This window comes from Scyliorhinus torazame, chromosome 18 (genome assembly GCF_047496885.1).
Source record: "Scyliorhinus torazame isolate Kashiwa2021f chromosome 18, sScyTor2.1, whole genome shotgun sequence".
NCBI lineage: Eukaryota > Metazoa > Chordata > Chondrichthyes > Carcharhiniformes > Scyliorhinidae > Scyliorhinus > Scyliorhinus torazame.
Genome location: NC_092724.1, coordinates 61,284,292 through 61,304,766, shown reverse-complemented (window position 1 = coordinate 61,304,766; position 20,475 = coordinate 61,284,292). Strand labels below are relative to the sequence as shown.

General features: G+C 44.3%; 1 protein-coding gene across 2 annotated transcripts in view; it reads left to right on the top strand.

Annotated features, from left to right (window-relative positions):
* Positions 1–20,475, top strand: part of dapk3 (death-associated protein kinase 3) — a 75,237-nt gene that overhangs the window by 15,621 nt on the left and 39,141 nt on the right. For both annotated transcript variants that reach the window (XM_072482802.1, XM_072482801.1), the window contains exon 2: positions 11,677–11,832. In XM_072482802.1, coding sequence (XP_072338903.1) covers positions 11,747–11,832 — 86 coding nt within the window. In that variant the 5' untranslated portion in view covers positions 11,677–11,746. The remainder of the gene's footprint in view (positions 1–11,676; positions 11,833–20,475) is intronic.

Genomic DNA, 20,475 nt, shown 5'->3' with positions numbered 1-20,475 from the left:
CGCCAGGCCCAAGAGCTCGTCCTCATTCTCACTGACTCTTTTCTGTACCTCCTGGATCTTTACCTCGTGGGCCTTCTGGGTGATCCCTAGTCCTTCAATTACCGCAAGCATAGGCGCCAGCATCTCCTTGCGCAGATCCTCAAAGCAGCGCTTGATGAACTCCTGCATCTCCGCTTTGTCACCGGCCGCCGCCATTTTGCTTTTTTGCCCTCGCTTCTCCCGCTGCTCCAATGCCGCTTTTTTGGCCGTTGCACTTCGGGTCCGGTCCATAAAAGTTGGAAGGGGACCTCTCTCTTCTCTTCCCCCACGGGTTGTCTTCGAAAAAAGTTCCGTTGGGGCTCCTCTAGCGAGCCCGAAAGTCCGTAGTAGCGGGAGCTGCCGAATCGTGCGGCTTAGCTCCGCATTGCCGCACCCGGAAGACCGAGTGGCACTGTTAACATTATAAATCACTTGATGCGGATAATGAAATCTCGAATTTAAAAAAAACAATTTAGAGTACCCAATTCATTTATTCCAATTAAGGGGTAATTTAGCGTGGCCAATCCACCTAACCTGCATATCTTTGGGTTGTGGGGGTGAAACCCACGCAAACACGGGGAGAACGTGCAAACTCCACACGGACAGTGACCCAGAGCCGGGATCGAACCTGGGACCTCGGCGCCGTGAGGCAATAGGGCTAACCCACTGGGCCACCGTGCTGCCCGAAATCTCGAATTTATCTGGATTCTTTCCATGCCTCTTGTGCAATAGCGACAGGAACTCTTCCAAGACGGTACTTAAAAGTTCAAGTAATTGAAACAAGATTCTGATGTTACCATCAGTAACACCATTGTCATGTAAAATAGGCACTTGTGAAGCTAACTCAGTCTCCGAGTGTGGGGACGTTGGGTGCCCAGTGAAACTGATACAGGTAATGACTAAATATCTTGCTGTTCCAGATTGAAGTAAACAGCAAGCAGCAGCTCCTTTCTACTGAAGAGACATAGAGGGACATAATATCTGATTGCCCTGGGTTGGGTGCCTTGAGTGCTGTAAGCAGTGTGGACAGTGAATGACTGCACATCCAATGTGTAACAATGAGAAAACAGCGACTAGGTCGCTAGAAGCTCATTTCTCTATCAGCTCACTCCTCTCATTATAGCACCCAGATGCATTTGGAACAATCCAAAAGTGTTTTTTTGCTTTCATTGTACCACCTGGCGAGGTATTTCAAGCATTTATTTAAAAAATATTTTTAAGGTATTTGACAATTTTTATTATAATAACATTAACAATGACATCAACATGGTATAATAAACATTTCACCCCCCCCCATCCCAATCTTCACACACCCCAACCATAAAACAACAATCCGGCCCTCTTCCAAGACCTCAGTCTCTTTCGCCCCCTGAACTCCTGGCTCTTCCACCACTCCAAAGATCGCTACTTCCGGACTCGGCACCACCCGTGTTTTTAGCACCGTGGGCATTGCCTTAGCAAACCCTGCCAAAAGCCTCTAAGCTTCGGGCATGTCCAAAACATGTGGACATGATTTGCTGGGCTTCCCGCGTACCTCGCACACCTATCCTTTACCCCGAAAAACGTACTCCTCCTAGCTGTTGTCATGTGTGCCCGATGGACTACCTTAAATTGTATCAGGCTAAGCCTGGCACGTGATGAGGAGGCATTAGCCCTGCTTAGGGCATCCGCCCATAGACCCATCTTTATCTCTCCTAGCTCGTCCTCCCACTTGCCCTTAAGCCTCCGAAAGCTCCTGGTAAATATCTGAAACCTTCCCCTCTCCCACCCAGGTACTGGAGACTACTCTATCCTGTATCCCCTGTGATGTCAGCAGCGGAAAGGCCGGAACCTGCTTTCTCAGGAAGTCTCGCACCTGCAAATACCGAAACCCATTCCCTGCTGGCAATTCAAATTTATCCTACAAGGCTTTCAAGCTGGGAAAGTTTCCATCTATAAATAGATCCCCCATCCTTCTAATTCCTGCCCTTTGCCATCTCCAAACTCACCATCTAGCCTATCTGGTACAAACCGATTATTATAAATCGGGATCCAAACCGATGCTCCCTCCACTCTCTTATATCTCCTCCATTGCCCCCAGATTCTCAGAGCCGCCAGCACCACCGGACTTGTGAAGTATCGGGCCAACGAGAACAGAAGAGGTGCCGTTATCAGTGCTCCCAAAGTGATGTATTTGCATGACGCCGCCTCCATCCGCTCCCACACCGACCCCTCGCTGACTACCCACTTCCTAATCATGGCTACATTAGCCGCCCAGTAGTAATTGCAGAAGTTCGGCAGCACCAACTCCCCCCCCCCCCGACTGCGCTCCAGCAATACTTTCTTCCCTTGCGGGGTTTTACCCGCCCACACAAAGCCCGAAATAACCTTATTCACCCACTTGAAAACGGCCTTTGGGATGAAGATGGGGAGGCACTGAAAGACAAACAGAAATCTGGGGAGGACCATCATTTTCACGGTCTGTACCCTCCCTGCCAGTGATAGCGGGAGCATGTCCCATCTCGTAAAGTCCCCTTCCATTTGTTCTACCAGCCGGGATAGGTTAACTTGTGCAGTGCCTCTCATTCCCGAGCCACCTGGATTCCCAGATACGAAAGCTCTTCCCTACCATTCTAAGCGGCAGCTCTCCCAGTCTCTTCTCCTGTCCTCTTACCTGGATTGCGAACATCTTGCATGTTCAATTTATACCTCAGAAAATTGCCAAATTCCATCAGGATTCGCATTACTTCCCCCATCCCCTCCAACGGGTCTGAAATATACAAGAGCAGGTCATCTGCGTAATGCGAGACCCGGTGCTCTCTTCCCCCCCCCCCCAACCAGTCCTTTCCAGTTCCTAGAGGCTCTTAACGCCATGGCCAATGGCTCTATGGCCAGAGCAAACAGTAATGGGGAGAGGGGGCACCCTTGACTTGTCCCTCGGTGTAGTTTAAAATACCCAGCTGGTTTGTACGCACACTCACTACTGGTGCCTGATAGAGCAACCGCACCCAGTCAATAAAGCCCTCACCAAACTTTCCCAGCGCCTCCCATAGGTAATTCCACTCCACTCGATCAAAAGATTTCTCGACATCCATCGCTACCACCACAACCTCCTTCTGAGGGGATCATAATAACATTCAAAAGCCTTCGAACATTGGCCTTGAGTTGCCTGCCCTTTACAAATCCCGTCTGGTATTCCGCTATCACCCCCGGGACACAGTCCTCTATCCTTGTGGGCAGTATCTTAGCCAGCAGTTTGGCGTCCACATTCAGTAGAGAAATTGGCCTGTATGACCCACATTGCTCCGGATCCTTCTCCCGTTTCAGGATCAATGAAATCGAGGCCTGCGACATTGTTGGGGGGAGGACTCCCTTCTCTCTTGCTTCATTAAATGTCCTCACCAGCAGTGGGCTCAATATCTCTGAAAATCCTCTTATAGAATTTCACCGGGTAGCCGTCAGGCCCCGGGGCCTTGCCCGACTGCATGCCCTCCAGCCCCTTGATTATTTCCTCAATCTCAATTGGGGCTCCCAGCCCTTCCACCGGATCCTCATCTACCCTCGGAAACCTCAACTGATCCAAAAACTGCCTCATTCCCACCACCCCAGCCGGGGGTTCCGACTCATATAATTTACTATAGAAGTCCTTAAACACCTCGTTCACCCCCGCAGGGTCCAGGACAGTATTCCCGCCTCTACTCTTTACTTTACCTATCTCCCTGGCCGCCTCCCTTTTCCTGAGCTGGTGCGCCAACATTCTGCTTGCCTTTTCCCCGTACTCATAAATCGCCCCCTCCCCTTGCCTTCCTCAACTGTTCCACCGCTTTCCCTGTGGTCAACAGCCCAAACTCCGCCTGTAACCTCCGCCGCTCCCTCAGTAGCCCTGCGTCCGGGGCCTCCGAGTATCTCCTGTCCACCTGGAGTATCTCTCCCACTAACCTATCCCTCTCGGCCCGTTCCGCCTTTTCTCTATGGGCCCCTATCGAGATTAATTCCCCTCTGACTACGGCCTTCAGAGCTTCCCAAACCGTCGCTGCGGAGACCTCCCCCATATCATTTGTTTCCAGGTAGTTCTGGATGGACTTGTTAACCCGCCCACAGATCGTTTCATCCGCTAGCAACCCCACATCCAGTCTCCACAGTGGGCGTTGCCCTCTCTCCACACTAACCCGTAGATCCACCCATGCGGGGCATGAGCCAACACTGCGATTGCTGAGTACTCCGTATCCACCACCTCCAGTATTAGCGCCCTGCTCATATTTCAAGCATTCTTTACCCTTGGAGTAAAAGCTTCTTTCTACTCATTTCAATTTGTGTCCCTTGCCCTGGATTCCTGCATTGCTGTAATTTAATCCAGAAACTTTCGACAGTTTTATATTGTTTGGTTTCTATGCACTTAACATTCTTGTTGCCTCCAAAACAACACAAATGACTGTCTATTTATATCTGATAACTTGCTCTGTTGGATTCCTGTCATAGTTCTGTTCTGTACTCGGACATAATGTATTTCAGATCCAATCTAAGAAGTTGCTCCCACTTTTTATTTAGAAAAATATTAGAAAAAATGTGTGCAGAATCTAAAACTAATCTTCAGTCTCCTCAAGGGAAGCAGTCCGCAGAGGTTAAAATAACGACCAAACAACTTGTGTTATTTATAAAAGAAAGTTTGCCTTTCTAAAGAGAGTCCAGGAGTGAAGGGATCTCTGGGTATATGTGGATAAATTTTCGAAGATCATAGAGCAGGTTGAGAAAAAGGTCATGTGATTCTGAGCTTTATAAAATAGAGGCATAGAGTTCAAAAGCAGGATGTTGTAGTGAACCTGTATTAAGCAATAGTTTGGCCTCAACTGGAATATTGTGTCCAATTCTGAGCAGTGTACATTAGGGACCTTGTGAAAGCATTGGAAAGGATGTTCTGAGGATGAGAGTCTTCCAGTTATGAGGATGGATTGGTGAAGCTGGGGCTGTTCTTCTTGAAGATATAGCTGAGAAGAGATTTAATTGAGGTGTTCAAAACCATCAGGAGGTCTAGGCAGGGTAAATAGAAACTGTTCCCATTACAAAGAACAAAGAAAAGTACTGCACAGGAACAGGCCGTTTGGCCCTCCAAGCCTGCGCCGACCATGCTGCCCATCTAAACTAAAATCTTCTACACTTCCGGGGTCCGTATTCCTCTATTCCCATCCTATTCAAGAGGAAGAAGGAGGCTTATGTAAAGATGAGACATGAAGGTTCAGTTAGGGCGTTCGAGAGTTACAAGTTAGCTAGGAAGGGGACATGAGAAGTCTTTGGCAGGTAGGATCAAGGATAACCCTAAAGCTTTCTATTGATATGTCAGGAATAAACGAATGACTAGGGTAAGAGTAGGGCCAGTCAAGGACAGAAGTTGTGCTTGGAGTCCGAGGAGATGGGAGAGGTGCTAAATGAATATTTTTTGTCAGTATTCACACAGAAAAAAGGCAATGTTGTCGAGGAAAATACTGAGATTCAGGCTACTAGACTAGAAAGGCTCGAGGTTCATGAGGAGGTGTTAGCAATTCTGGAAAGTGTGAAAATAGATAAGTTCTCTGGGCCGGATGGGATTTATCCTAGGATTCTCTGGGAAGCTAGGGAGGAGATTGCTGAGCCTTTGGCTTTGACCTTTAAGTCATCTTTGTCTACAGGAATAGTTCCAGAAGACTGGAGGATAGCAAATGTTGTCCCCTTGTTCAAGAAGGGGAGTAGAGACAACCCCGGTAACTATAGACCAGTGAGCCTTACTTTTGTTGTGGGCAAAATCTTGGAAAGGTTTATAAGAGATAGGATGTATAATCATCTGGAACGGAATAATTTGATTAGAGATAGTCAATACGGTTTTGTGAAGGGTAGGTTGTGCCTCAGAAACCTTATTGAGTTCTTTGAGAAGGTGACCAAACAAGTGGATGAGGGTAAAGCAGTTGATGTGTTGTATATGGATTTCAGTAAAGCGTTTGATAAGGTTCCCCACGGTAGGCTACTGCAGAAAATACGGAGGCATGGGATTCAGGGTGATTTAGCAGTTTGGATCAGAAATTGGCTAGCTGGAAGACGACAAAGGGTGGTGGTTGATGGGAAATGTTTAGACTGGAGTCCAGTTACTAGTGGTGTACCACAAGGATCTGTTTTGGGGCCACTGCTGTTTGTCATTTTTATAAATGACCTGGAGGAGGGCGTAGAAGGATGGGTGAGTAAATCTGCAGATGACACTAAAGTCGGTGGAGTTGTGGACCGTGCGGAAGGATGTTACAAGTTACAGAGGGACATAGATAAGCTGCAGCGCTGGGCTGAGAGGTGGCAAATGGAGTTTAATGCCGAAAAGTGTGAGGTGATTCATTTGGAAGGAATAACAGGAAGACAGAGTACTGGACTAATGGTAAGATTCTTGGCAGTGTGGATGAGCAGAGAGATCTCGGTGTCCATGTACATAGATCCCTGAAAGTTCCCACCCAGGTTGAGAGGGTTGTTAAGAAGGCGTACGGTGTGTTAGCTTTTATTGGTAGAGGGATTGAGTTTCGGAGCCATGATGTCATGTTGCAGCTGTACAAAACTCTGGTGCTGCCGCATTTGGAGTATTGCGTGCAATTCTGGTCGCCGCATTATAGGATGGATGTGGAAGCATTGGAAAGGGTGCAGAGGAGATTTACCAGAATGTTGCCTGGTATGGAGGGAAGATCTTATGAGGAAAGGCTGAGGGACTTGAGGCTGTTTTCGTTAGAGAGAAGAAGGTTAAGAGGTGACTTAATTGAGGCATACAAGATGATCAGAGGATCGGATAGGGTAGACAATGAGAGCCTTTTTCCTCGGATGGTGATGTCTAGCATGAGGGGATATAGCTTTAAATTGAGGGGAGATAGATATAGGATAGATGTCAGAGGTAGGTTCTTTACTCAGAGAGTAGTAAGGGTGTGGCATGCCCAGCCTGCAACAGTAGTGGACTCGCCAACACTAAGTGCATTCAAATGGTCATTGGATAGACATATGGACGATAAGGGAATAGTGTAGATAGGCTTTAGAGTGTTTTCGCAGGTCGACGCAAAATTGAGGGCCGAAGGGCCTGTACTGCGCTGTAATGTTCTATGTTCTATTTATGTATTTGTCAAGGTGCCCCTTAAATGTCACTCTCGTTCCTGCTTCCACCACTTCCTCCGGCAGCGAGTTCCAGGCACCCACTACCCTCTGTGTAAAAAGAACACGGTGTAGTGTAAGGATCAAGGGCCAGACGAAGCATGAGGAAATGCTGCCCGTCTAAACTAAAATCTTTTACACTTCTGGGGTCCATATCCCTCTATTCCCATCCTAGGAGTGTCGAGCTACCTCAGCATAATTGGACAAAATTTGACATTGCACCATATCAGGCGATATTAGAAGAGGTAACAAAAAGTGAGGTTAGAAGTTGCTGAGAGGAAACAAAAAGCGAGGTTAGAAGTTGCAGAGAGAACTATCTTAAAGGCAGAGCGAGTCGTGGAGGTTCAGGGAGGAAATTCCAGATTTTAAGGCTTGGATGGCTGCAGAAGGTGAGTCAAAGAAATCAGGGCTGCACAAGAAGCAAGAATTGGGGAGGGGCGGGGGGAAAACCAAAGGACTGTAGGGCTGGAGTTGGTTACAGAGATGGAGAGGATTTGAAGCCATCAAGTTCTGAGCCAGGTGCCGATGTAAGTCCGAGACCATGGGAAACCGACATTTCCAGCTGAACACCAGTTATTCTGTGACCTCTGGATCTAATGACACACCTACATAAATCACTGGTTAGGAATCCCTTTGTCGGCACCACGCCTTTTAATAGTTATATTGGCCTTGGAAAGAGTGCAGCATAGGTTCACCAGAATTTTACCTTATGTTAAATTGAGGAAAGTTTGCATGAACTAGGTTTGTATTCTCTGGAATATAGCAGTTGAGTAAGATCTTTAGGATTTTAAATGAAATTGATAGGGTATCTGGAAACCTTTTCTACTGTTGACGACATTGCCTTAAATTCAGAGCCAGGTTATTTAAAAAAAATATATATATTTTTATTCTCCTTTTTCACATTTTCTTCCAAATTTACACCCAACAATAAACAATAATCAGTAGCGCATGCAATGTCAATCCCCATATCAATAACAACGATCCCACCTCCCACCAAAGCCCCAAACATTAGCACGCATGTTAACATAAACAAATGAAAAAAAGGAATCCGGAATCATCCATAGTCACCATTAACACATACAGTCCCCAGCCCCCCCCTCCCAATGTTCGTTGTAATCCAATTCTCGAAAGTGCATAATGAATAACGTCGATGAGTTGTAGAACCCCTCCATCCATCCCCTCAGTTCAAATTTGACCTTCTCAAGAGTCAAGAGTTCCAGCAGGTCCCCCCGCCACGCCAGGGCACAGGGTGGAGAGGTTGATCTCCACCCTAACAGGATCCACCTTCAGGCGATCAATGAGGCGAAGGCTACAACATCTGCCTCTGCACCCGTTTCCCACCCTGAATATGGCCTCCCGAAGTCCCGGGTCCAATTTCACATGCACAATTTTAGAGATTACCCTAAAAACCTCCTTCCAGTAAACCTCCAGCTTTGGACAGGACCAAAACATATGAATGTGGTTTGGGCCCCCCCGGACGTTCACACACAGCTTCCACCCCCTCAAAGAGCTGGCTCATCCTCGCCCTTGTTTCAGCCCCAACCTCGCACTCGAGGTGCAGGCGTTCACCCTCCGGAGCACTACACATCAGAACCCCTCCATACCCTCTCCCAACTCTTCCTCCCACTTTGCCTTGATCCCTTCCAGCAACGCCTTCTCCTCTTCCAAAATAGCCCTGTAAACCGCCGATACTACCCCCTTCTCTCGTCCCCCTGTCGTCAGCACCTCCTCCAGCAATGTGGAAGCCGGCTCTACTGGGAAGCTCTGAATCTCCTTTCTAGCAAAGTCTTGAATCTGCCTATATCTAAATATTTCCCCCTGCTCCAGCCCATACTTCGCTCCCAGCTCCTTCAATCCTGCAAACCGACCCTCAAGAAACAAATCTTTTAGTGTCCTAATTCCTTTCTCCTCCCATCTCTGAAAATTTCCGTCCCACTTCCCTGGCTCAAATCTATGATTCCCCCGAATCGGCATTTCCCTTGACCGTGCCCCCAAACCGAAGTGCAGGCGAAACTGCCTCCAAATTCTCAACGGAGCTATTACTACTGGACTCACTGAGTATCTCCCTGGGGCCGTCAGGGGCGGCGCTGTTGCTAGCGCCTTCAATCCCAACCCCCTACACAAACTCTCCTCCATTGGGAGTCAACCCCTCTGACCCAGCTCCGTACCTTCTCCACATTCGCCGCCCAGTAATAATACATCAGGTCCGGAAGACCCAGGCCCCCTGCCTGCCTTCCTCTGTAGGAGCACCTTTCTAATTCTGACCACCTTCCCTCCCCATATGAATGAGGTAATCATCCCTCCAATCGCTCTAAAAAATGCCTTTGGTAGGAAATTCGGCAGGCATTGGAAAATAAACAGGAATCGCAGCAACACCTTCATTTTAACCGCCTGTACCCGACCCACCAGTGACAGAGGGAGACCATCCTACCTTGCCAGATCAGCTTTCACCCTCCCCACCAAATCTGAAATGTTGTACCTACGGAACCCCCCCCAAATCCCGAGCAACCTGCAGCCCCAGGTATCTAAAGTGAGTCCCTGTCCTACGGAATGGCAGCACCCCTGCATCCCCGGCGGAGACTCCACAAAATATTCACTCTTGTCTAGATTTAATTTTTACCCCGAGAAAGACGCAAACACCCGAAGCAGTTCCAGTATTCCCCCTATTAACGCACTCGGTTCCGACACGTATAATAACAAGTCACCGGCATATAAGGATACCCTATGCTCTATCCCGGACCGCACTATCCCTTTCCATACCCCCAAACTTCTTAACGCGATGGCCAATGGCTCAATCGCGAGTGCAAACAACAGGGGGGGCATAGGACATCCCTGCCTCGTCCCACGTTAGAGAGGAAAGTATTCCGAGCTGATGTTATTCAGAGCCAGGTTATTGATGAGGGTAATTAGGAAACACTTCTTCATAGAAAGACTGGTAGAAATGAGTGGCTTTCTCCCACAAAAGATATAAATGTTCGCTCAATTAATTTTGAATCTCTAATTGTTTATTGTTGGTTAAGGATAATAAGGAATAGGGGCAGTACGATGGCGCAGTGGGTTAGCACTACAGCCTCACGGCGCCAAGGTCCCAGGTCGATCCCGGCCCTGGGTCACTGTCCGTGTGGAGTCTGCACATTCACCACCTGTTTGTGTGGGTTTCGTCCCCACAACCCAAAAGATGTGCAAGCTAGATGGATTGGCTATGCTAAATTGCCCCTTAATTGGAAAAAAATGAATTGGGTACTCCAAATTTTAAATAAGAAAAAAAAGGATAATAAGGAATATGGAACTAAGGCAGGTAAATGGCATTAAATATAGACCAGCCATCATTTAATTGTATGAAAGAACAAGGCTCGAGGGGCTGAATGGCCTCCTCTTAGTGCATGACACTGCAGTCTTTGAAATGCAACTTCAAGCAAAGGTGCTTGTGCTTTTATGTGTGAGTTTGTGTGGTAAATTCATTGTAGACTTTGTTGCCTCTTTGTTGTGTTCTGCACTGGCTTGTGTTGTATTTGCGACAGATTCACTGATCTCGCACTAAGCCTGAAGAATTAAGCTAGTCCATTTCCTACAAATCAGAATCCTATCTATTGTCTTATCAAAATGGAACAAAAGGCTGTGATTTTAATTCCAGGGTTAGAAGGGCAGCACAGTGGTGCAGTGGTTAGCCTGATGCCTCACAGTTCTAAGGACCCGACTTCGATCCTGGCCCCGACACTATCCGTGTGGAGTTTGCACATTCTCCCCGTGTCTGCATGAGTCTCACCCCCACAACCTAAAGATGTGCCGGGTAGGTGGATTGGCCACGCTAAATTGCCCCTTAATTGAAAACAAAAAAGGAATTGGGTACTCTAAATTTAAAAAAAATTCCATGGGTAGGGAATTTGAATATGTTATGTTTTAGTTGCATGCTAAACTCACCCTTACACTGTGCAAGACTGCCGATTCCTCTTAAAAATGGGTAACTTTCTTACAAAAACACAATAGAAATTCAACTTCTACTTATTTTGTTAGTTAAATTGTATAAAAAATTTTAAATGCCATGCAAAATTTGAAGAATATGGTATATTTATTGACCAGATTTATTGAACTGCTGAAAGATGCACAGAGGGTGCTTGAGATCAAGGCTGTGTATGTTCACTTTAGGTTGTTGCGCAAGTGTGATAAAGCTAAAGAATCCATCCTGTTTAAGTGGTGTCACTTGTTTCTGACATCACCATGTGGTGCAGAAGTGATTTGAGGACAAGTAGCAGTCTGTGTTTGTCCCAGTCACACGCTGTTCAGAAACATGAGCTGTGCTGGGAATGGCCCCGATTTGTCATGTCCAGCTCTCAGCTTTGAATTTTAACAGAAGCAGGTGCTTTGAACACTGTTGGACCCTCGACCTATTTAAAAATAACAAATCCCTAAAGGTTTGGTGTATTATGTAAGTGAATGCAATGTTTTTAATTCCCAGTATCACTTGGGCTGATTCGAAAGTTTCTTTCAATTGTTCAATTTAAGTGATCGTGTGTGTTGTGTATGTTTGTGTTCTAGACCTGCTGTTGAAATAGGAAAACGTTTCCCCAAGTTACAGCATCTCCAGTCGATACTTGGGAAGTGGATAATGACACTGGATCTGGCCTGCACAATGGCAGTTTTCAAGCAAGATAATGTGGAGAAGTACTATGAGATGGGCGAAGAGCTAGGGAGGTGAGATTATATGGGCCTGCTGATTTGTGTTGGCTTTGTTGCTATCTTCACAACCTTGGCATATATGGCCAGGATTTCACCTTGAAATATTGTATCCTGCTTCCCTGTTCTCTCTCTTTCTCTTCTCCCCCTGTCAAATTTCAGGAAAGTCAGCTGCTGAACAAAGTTGAAAAATTGTATTACGTTGGAATCATCCACCACTTCTTCACCCCTTCAGAATTGTAAGTCAGCCTGACTGTAATGCACGTGGGTACACAATCACAGTAAACATTTCCGATATACCCAGCTGAAGCTCAATAGAAAAACATTGAAACAGTTCCTAAGTTGGATATTTAAGATGAGTAGAATATCAGTGGAATGGTCTTTGACCCAAGTTTGACTGGTTTTCTGCTCCTGGGTTGGATTGTTTTTAGGTTTGGTTTTGTACTTTAGGTTAGTCTTGAGTTAAATGTGTGACTGCAAATGTACAGGACACTGAAAATTAATTATAACTCGTCATTATTTACATAACTTAATTCTTGATCAGCTGTGGCTCAATGGCCCATGTTTCAGAAGGTAGTAATCTTGAGTCCCACTCCGGGCACTTGAGCACATACCTGATGCTGGCAGTCCAATCTGGTACTGCGAGAATGCTGTCTTTCAAATGAGGCAGCAAGCCTTGGCCACATCTATCTGATGGAGTCAAGATCCAATTACTCTTTGAAGAGCAACGAGGTTCTCTCCAGTGTCCAGGTCAATATTTCTCCCACAACCAAAGTCATTAGAACAGATTACTTGGTCATTATACTGCCCATGCCATTACGGGGGTGTTGGAAAATCACCTATCCACGGAGAATGAAGGCAACTCCTGAGATACAATCCCGGATTCTTCCCGTTTGATAACTTTTCTAAAAATTGGTCAAGCCCAGCATTGGTTGAGAAGATTGCCTAAAATGAAAGCAATGCAAATAGCAGACTTTAAAAAAAAATAAAAAAATTTAGATTACCCAATTTATTTTTTCCAATTAAGGGACAAATTTAGCGTGGCCAATCCACCTAGCCTGCACATCTTTGGGTTGTGGGAGCAAAACCCACGCAAACACAGGGCGAATGTGCAAACTCCACATGGACAGTGTCCCAGAGCCGGGATCGAACCTTGGACCTCGGCGCCATTAGACAGCAGTGCTAACCACTGCACCACCGTGCTGCCACAAATGGTAGACTTAATCAGTACGGCAACCAAGTGGCAATCTTTACCATGTGAGACACGTTCCAGTGGATCAGCGATTTCAGTGGTGTTTCACTGCTGCTGCCGCAGTCATTGCATGCTTGTGTCTGCTCGGGAGTTTTAAATGTTCCAGTGTGAGGACAGTATGAAAATGTGGTTGAGTCAGAAGACCGTAGGTTCAAATCCTACTCCAAAGACCCGAGTACATAATCTTGGTTGATAATCCAATACAACAGGGCTCGGGAGCTTATTATTCTGTGGCAGAGTGTGGATCCGGAGTGCCTCATGGGATAGAAATCTGGGGAGTAGATAGCAGTCAAATTATATTCTAAATCGGTTATAATTTAGCAATATCTTGACTGGACGGGAGATTACAAAGACCTCTTTAAGATGGCTACTGCTTCATGTTTATGCAGGTTCTTTGAAGTTTTTTTGAAGGTATTGTGTCATTCCAATTCTGGTTTCGAGCCTTGAAGTAGAGGCAGAGAGAGCCCAATTACTAACATCTGGCTTACTCATCTCGTGCAAACCAACTGTGAGATAATTGAAGGGTTTGAACCATTCTTAGTCAGTGAGTCATTGTTGTCCTACAGTCTGAAGGGCAGACCAAGTTCCTTAATAGGGATAAGTATTTCCTGTGGCATTATTTGTTATGATTAGGTCATCACTTTAGTATTTGAATTACAGACCAATATCTAGGAACCTTTACATGAGATAGATTTTGTTGTGGAAGACCGCAATATTTTCAAACTGCAAACCAAAATTTCAGATCTTTTCTTCCATGTTCTTCCCCCTTCCTTTAATTGGAACTCGACCGGAGTGACATATTAATATGCTGACATAGGTGGCATTGCTGAACAGGAGTTGGTGTGTCTTTTCACAGCTTTTGTTGTGAAATTTGAGGAACAGAAAATTTGTAATGCTTTGGTATTCCTCTGATGTACTTTTTAGCCGCATGATTTTGCTTTGTTTGATTTGTGTTCTGAGACGTGACTGAGGCATCTAAATATTGCACTGTGATTTGTGCTTGACCTTTTCCCATAAGATCTTGGAATCTGCAGATTGCCAGTGACCAGTAAATAAAGGATGTCTGATTTCCTCCTCCAAAGAATGACGGGCTTGTTAAATATTTTATTTTTTCTCCACTTCTAGTTCTTGACCAGTGAGCCTGTTATCAGTCAGGAGGGTCGTATAGCGCAGCCTGGCATCATTGGTCAAGAAAGTTGGAAAGTGCAGTACAGCGGCGAATTGAACTGGACACACTTTCTTTCAATTCTTCTTTTTGACAGTAACATGAGACCCCATCTGCTCGCTTTGCTAGTTCATATGACAGAATCAGTACAGTGCAGAAGGAGGCCATTTGAGTCTGCATCGACTCTCTGAAAGCACACCCAACCAGGCTCCTGCCCTATTCCTGCAAATCGTAACCTCACCGTACCCACGCATCCCAGGAGGGAAATTTAGCGTGGCCAATCCACCTAACCACATCTTTGGATTGTGGGTGGAAACCGGAGCATTCGGTGGAAACTCACGCAGACACGGAGAGAAGGTGAAGAGTCCACGCAGACTGTCAGCCAAGGCTGGAATTGAACCCGGGTCCCTGGTGCTGTGAGGCAGCAGTGCTAACCACTGTGCCGCCCTATTGGTGATGACCATGTTATCACCAAAAGTAGGTGAACTCATCACATTGCCGAGTGTTGTGGCAAGCTATGATGCTCCGTCACTGCATTTTGAGTAATTGTGTAAAGGGCAATGAGTCCTTAAGTGTTAAGATCCTGACAGTGTAAATGTAAGCATACGGTTACAAAGAGAAGCAACATTAATCGATTAAGTGAATAGGAAAAACTGTTGGAAAAGGATTTCAGTATAAAAAAGTGTAAGGTCATTCAGCTTGGATCTTAAAAGTTTAGAACCGAGCACCCTCTAAATGGTGAAAAGCTATAAACAGTGGAGGTCAAAAGAGACTTCGGTTCCAGGTACCTAAATTATTAAAATGTCATGATAAGTACAAAAAATATTTGCAAAGCTAGTGAAATCTTGGCTTTTCAATCTAGATTGCAAGGGTTAATAGCGATGCTACAGCTATGCAAAGCCTGGTTAGACCACACCTGGAGTATTGTGTTCTGGGACTGGGCACAACACCTTGCGACAGATGTATTGGACTTGGTGGGAGTGCAGTGTGGATTTACTCCTAGGGTTAGATTGCAGAAGATTACACAAACCATAGTTCTATTTCCTAGAATTTTTAGGTATGTGGTTTTCAAGATACTAAGGGGCAGTTAAAGTGCAAAGGTGTGTGTGTGAAGTTAGAGCCCTGAACGGGGGCACAGGCTTGAAGGCTTAAAAGGCTGACTCCTCTTATGTTCTTAGATTCCGCCCTGTCCACAAGAGAAACGAGTTTCACAGAAGTGTGTTTTGGTTGGTTGTTCTGCAGATAAATAGTACCTCACAAGGTACTTTTATTGACATGATCAGGTTCGATAATGGTACCAAGCCATCTTGCAAGTGACTAAAGTGATTGATAGTATTGAGAGATGCGGACAAATGAATAAGGTAGGCTAAATAATAAGTGGAGTTCAATGTGTCAATTATAAGGTCACTCATTAGTATAGAGACTGTAAACCATATGTCTGATAAATATATGTGTGATTGAACTTTGGTGCAGGTATATAAATTTTTCTCAGGGGAAGGAGCCTTTTCGGTCGAAAATAGGAAAGTTAGGTTAATGTTTATGGTTATGGTCATGTTTAGGAGCACGGAGCATTCCATTCAGTCCCTTGAGTTTTTTCTGCCATTCAGTTAAACCATGAATGATCCGTATCTTAACTCCATTTACCTGCCTTGGTTGGCTATCCCTTAGTACACTTACCTAGCAAAAGTCTGTCAATCTCAGTTCTGAAATTTTCAACTGACACCTAGCCACAAGGAGCAAGTTCTAGATTTCCACTACCCTTTGCACAATGCAGTGCTTGCTGACGTCAATCTGAAAAGATTGTCATGAGTATGTCACTTTAATAAATGTTTGCATGCTCATGTTACTGCAGTGATGTCGGAGTGTGGGTGGAGCTGAGCTCTGGCTCTGCTTTTAAGTTTCACTTTGAGAAAAGCTTGGGTGTGTCTGTGTTTTTTTGGTTTCGTTTTCAGTGTTGGAGCTGAAGCCAGACAAAGCAGGTGTACTGGTGTTCTCTCTGTAATCTAAAGACTGTAAATCGATCCTTTGGTGATTTAAAACTAATAACTGTTCTCAGTAGTGACTTTAACCTGATGTGCTTCTGTTAAAAGTTTTTAAAAGTCTTACGAATGTTAAAAGGACAGCTTAAAGTGTTGTATTCTTTGGCGGTTGTATTTGAATTAATGGTTGCTAAGATGTTCACTGTGCGTTTTAAAAAGGTTAACTTGAGTTCATAGAATAAACATTGTTTTGCTTTCAAAAATACTTTTCCATTTCTGCTGTACCACACCTGTAGAGTGGGCCGTGTGCTCCCCATACCACAATCTATTAAAAGTTGAGGGTCAGGTAAACTCCATGATACACTTTGGGGTTCTCTAAACCCTGGCCCATAACAAATTGGAGGCTCGAGGGGGCTAAAAGTCTTTATCTATTGGATTGACTTGGTGAACTTAAAGACAGTGAGGGGTGAGCATATTGTGGTTGCTTTTCAGGTGTGGTATTCTAGTTTAAGTGGGGAGTGTGTTGTGGACAATGGCTCTTTCAGAGGCTCTGAAGTTTTTGGGGGTGGAGACGGTCACACGCTGGACCTTACGGACAGAAACTAAAAGCAGACTGTTAGATTTGGTAAAAACATTGCAGTTAACATTACCTGACAAAATGCGAAAAGATGAGGTAATTATGGTGGTTGCTAGGCATTTAAAGTTGCCTGAGATACAGTTTCACTCATTGGAAATGGTAAAAATTCAGTTGCAAATTAAACAAATGGAACATGAGAAAGAATTAAAGCAGCTTGAATTCTTCAAAAAGAAAGAGAAAGAGATAGAGAGGAAAAAGTAAAGAGTAAAGAGTGAGAGAGGAAAAGAAAAGGAGAGAGAAGGAAGGAGAAAAGGAAGAATAGCCCTAGCAGAACAAAAAGAAAGAGAAAGAGAGATACAGATCAGGGAAAAAGATAGAGAGAGAGTTTGAACTTCAGAAAATGGCCATGAACCATGACAGTCAGTTAAAATTGGCAGACGTAAAGGGAAACGTACAGTTGGATGATAGTGATGAGGATAGTGAGAAAGCGTCAAAGTCGAAGGCTTGGTGGGGATCTATTTAAATATGTCCAAGCATTGCCAAGGTTTGACGAGAAGGAGGTGGAAGCTTTCATTTCATTTGAGAAGGTAGCTAAACAAATGAAATGGCCACAGGACATGTGGATATTGCTGATTCAAACAAAGCTGGTAGGTAGGGCTAGTGAAGTGTTTGCATCAATACCGGAGGGGGTATCTGGGACACATGAGGAGGTGAAAAAATCCATCTTGGGTGCATATGAACTAGTGCCTGAAGCCTACAGACAAAGGTTTAGAAATTTAAGGAAAGAATTTGGTCAAACATACATGGAGTTTGAAAGGCTCAAACAGAGTAATTCTGATAGGTGGATAAGGGCTTTGAAAATAGACCAAACGTATGAAGCTCTCAGAAAAATTATGCTTTTGGAGGAGTTTAAAAATTCAATTCCGGATGTAGTGAGAACTCATGTGGAAGAGCAGAAGGTTAATACTGCGAGATTAGCAGCAGAAATGACAGATGATTATGAATTAATTCATAAATCAAAGCTTGGTTTCCAACATCAGTTTCAGCCTGTGAGGGATAGAAACTGGGGACATGAGAAATACTCAGGTGGTAAAGGTAAAGGTGATCTGATCGGAGATAATAAGGAGAATGTACCTCAGATTAAAAAAGAAATCCAGGAGGGTGGAAGAGACATGAAAAGTTTCAAATGTTTTCACTGTAATAAACTAGGCGATGTAAAGTCACAGTGTTGGTGGTTGAAGAAAAGCACTGGGAAGGCTGATGTCGTAAAACAGGATAAGACAGTGGGGTTTGTGAAAGTGGTGAAGGAAAGCCCAAGTGAAGCGAAGGAGGTGCAAAAATTGTACAGCCTGGTCAAGAGGTGATTGATAAGAAGGTGCCAAATGTCTTTAAGGAATTTACTTGTGTGGGTAAAGTTTACTCATGTGTATCAGGAGGAGCAGGTAAAGAAGTCATGATTTTAAGAGATACGGGAGCTAGTCAACCTTTAATGATGACGAGTTATGTAGTTTGGGAAGAATGTTGCCAGAAAAGGTGGTAATGTGTGGAATTCAGGGTGAGAGGAATAGTGTTCCATTATATAAGGTAAGGTTGGAAAGTCCAGTGACTAGTGGTGAAGTGGTAGTCGAAGTAATAGAGAAACCACCTTGTCCAGGAATACAGTTTATCTTGGGTAATGATATAGCTGGATCGCAGGTGGGAGTGATGCCTACTGTGGTTGATAAGCCAGTGTAAAATCAGACAACTGAAGTGTTGAAGGACGAATATCCTGGGATTTTTCCGGATTGTATAGTAACAAGGTCGCAAAGTCACAGGTTAAGACGAGGAGAAATCAAAAGAGTGAAGATGAAATTGAAGTGCAATTATCAGAAACTATTTTTGATCAGATGGCTGAAAAAGAACAAGAACAGGTGGAGGATGAGGCGGATATTTTTAGTTCAGGAAAATTGGTGGAGTTGCAACAAAAATATATAGAAATAAAACGGATGTATCAGAAAGCATACACGGAAGAGAAATCTGAGTGTGTACCAGAGTGTTATTACCGTAAAAGTGATGTCTTGATGAGAAAATGGAGACCTTTACATATGCAGGCGGATGAAAAGTGGGCAGAAGTTCATCAAGTCGTATTGCCGGTAGGGTATAGAAAGGAGGTGTTGTGAGTTGCACATGAGGTACCAGTGGGAGGTCATTTGGGAATAAGGAAAACTCAAGCTAAAATCCAGAAACATTTTTATTGGCCTGGACTACATAAAGATGTTGTTAAATTTTGTCAATCATGTCACACATGTCAAGTGATAGGGAAACCTCAAGCAGTGTTAAAACCAGCGCCCCTAATACCCATTCCAGCATTTGAGGAACCTTTTACAAGGGTCCTAATTGATTGTGTAGGACCGCTTCCTAAAACGAAAAATGGGAATCAATATCTTTTGACTATAATGGATGTGTCTATTAGGTTTCCAGAGGCCTTTCCAGAGGCCATTCCAGTACATAATATTACAGCTAAAAAGATTGTGGAGGAGTTACTTAAATTCTTTACAAGATATGGACTACCCACAGAAATACAATTGGATGAAGGATCAAATTTTACCTCCAGGTTATTCAAAGAAGTTCTGGATAGCTTAGGAATACAACAATTTAAATCAATTGCGTACCATCCAGAATCGCAGGGAGCGTTAGAAAGGTGGCATCAGACATTAAAGACAATGTTGAGGGTTTATTGTCAAGATTATCCAGAGGATTGAGAAAAAGGAATTCCATTCGTACTGTTGGCAATTAGGGATGCACCTAATGAGTCAACCAAATTTAGTCATTTTGAACTAATTTTTGGTCATGAGGTAAGAGGACCACTTAAATTGATTACGTAAAATTGGTGAGTGAGAAAACGGAAATTACATTATTGGATTACATGTCAAATTTTAGGGAATGATTAAATAGAGCAGGTGAATTGGCTAGACAACATTTAAAGGTTGCACAAAATGTGATGAAACGAGTAGCGGACAAGAAATCCAAAGTTCGTAGTTTTGCCAGTGGAGATAAAGTTTTAGTGTTGTTACCAGTGGTAGGTGAACCTTTAAAAGCTAGGTTTTGTGGGACTTATCAGATTGAAAGGAAATTAAGTGAGGTGAATTATGTGGTAAGAACGCCAGATAGAAGGAAAATCACCGAGTGTTTCATGTGAATATGCTTAAAGGGTACTTTAAAAGGGAAGGAGAGAAAAAGGAGGAGGTTTTAATGATTCTAACTCGAAGTGGCAAACCAAATCCAGATGACTGTGAATTTGACATACCTCAAATTAAATTGGAAAATGAGGATGTTCTTAAAAATTGGGATAAATTGTTGAGTTACCTTCCAGAGGAAAAACAAACTGACCTGAAAGAGTTATTGATATCACATGGGCAAGTTTGTAGAGATAAATTGGGAAGTACGAAAATGTACACATCTACATGATGTAGATGTGGGAAATGCTGTCCCAATCAAACAACATCCATACAGACTTAACCCTTTAAAATTGGTACAGGTTAACAAAGATTGAGAGTATGCTTAAAAATGGCATCATTGAAGTGGGTTGCAGCCAATGGAGCTCACCCATAGTGATGGTACCAAAACCAGACGGTACCCAACGGTTGTGTGTGGACTATAGAAAGGTTAATGCAGTTGCAAGAATGGACTCTTATCCTATCCCACGTTT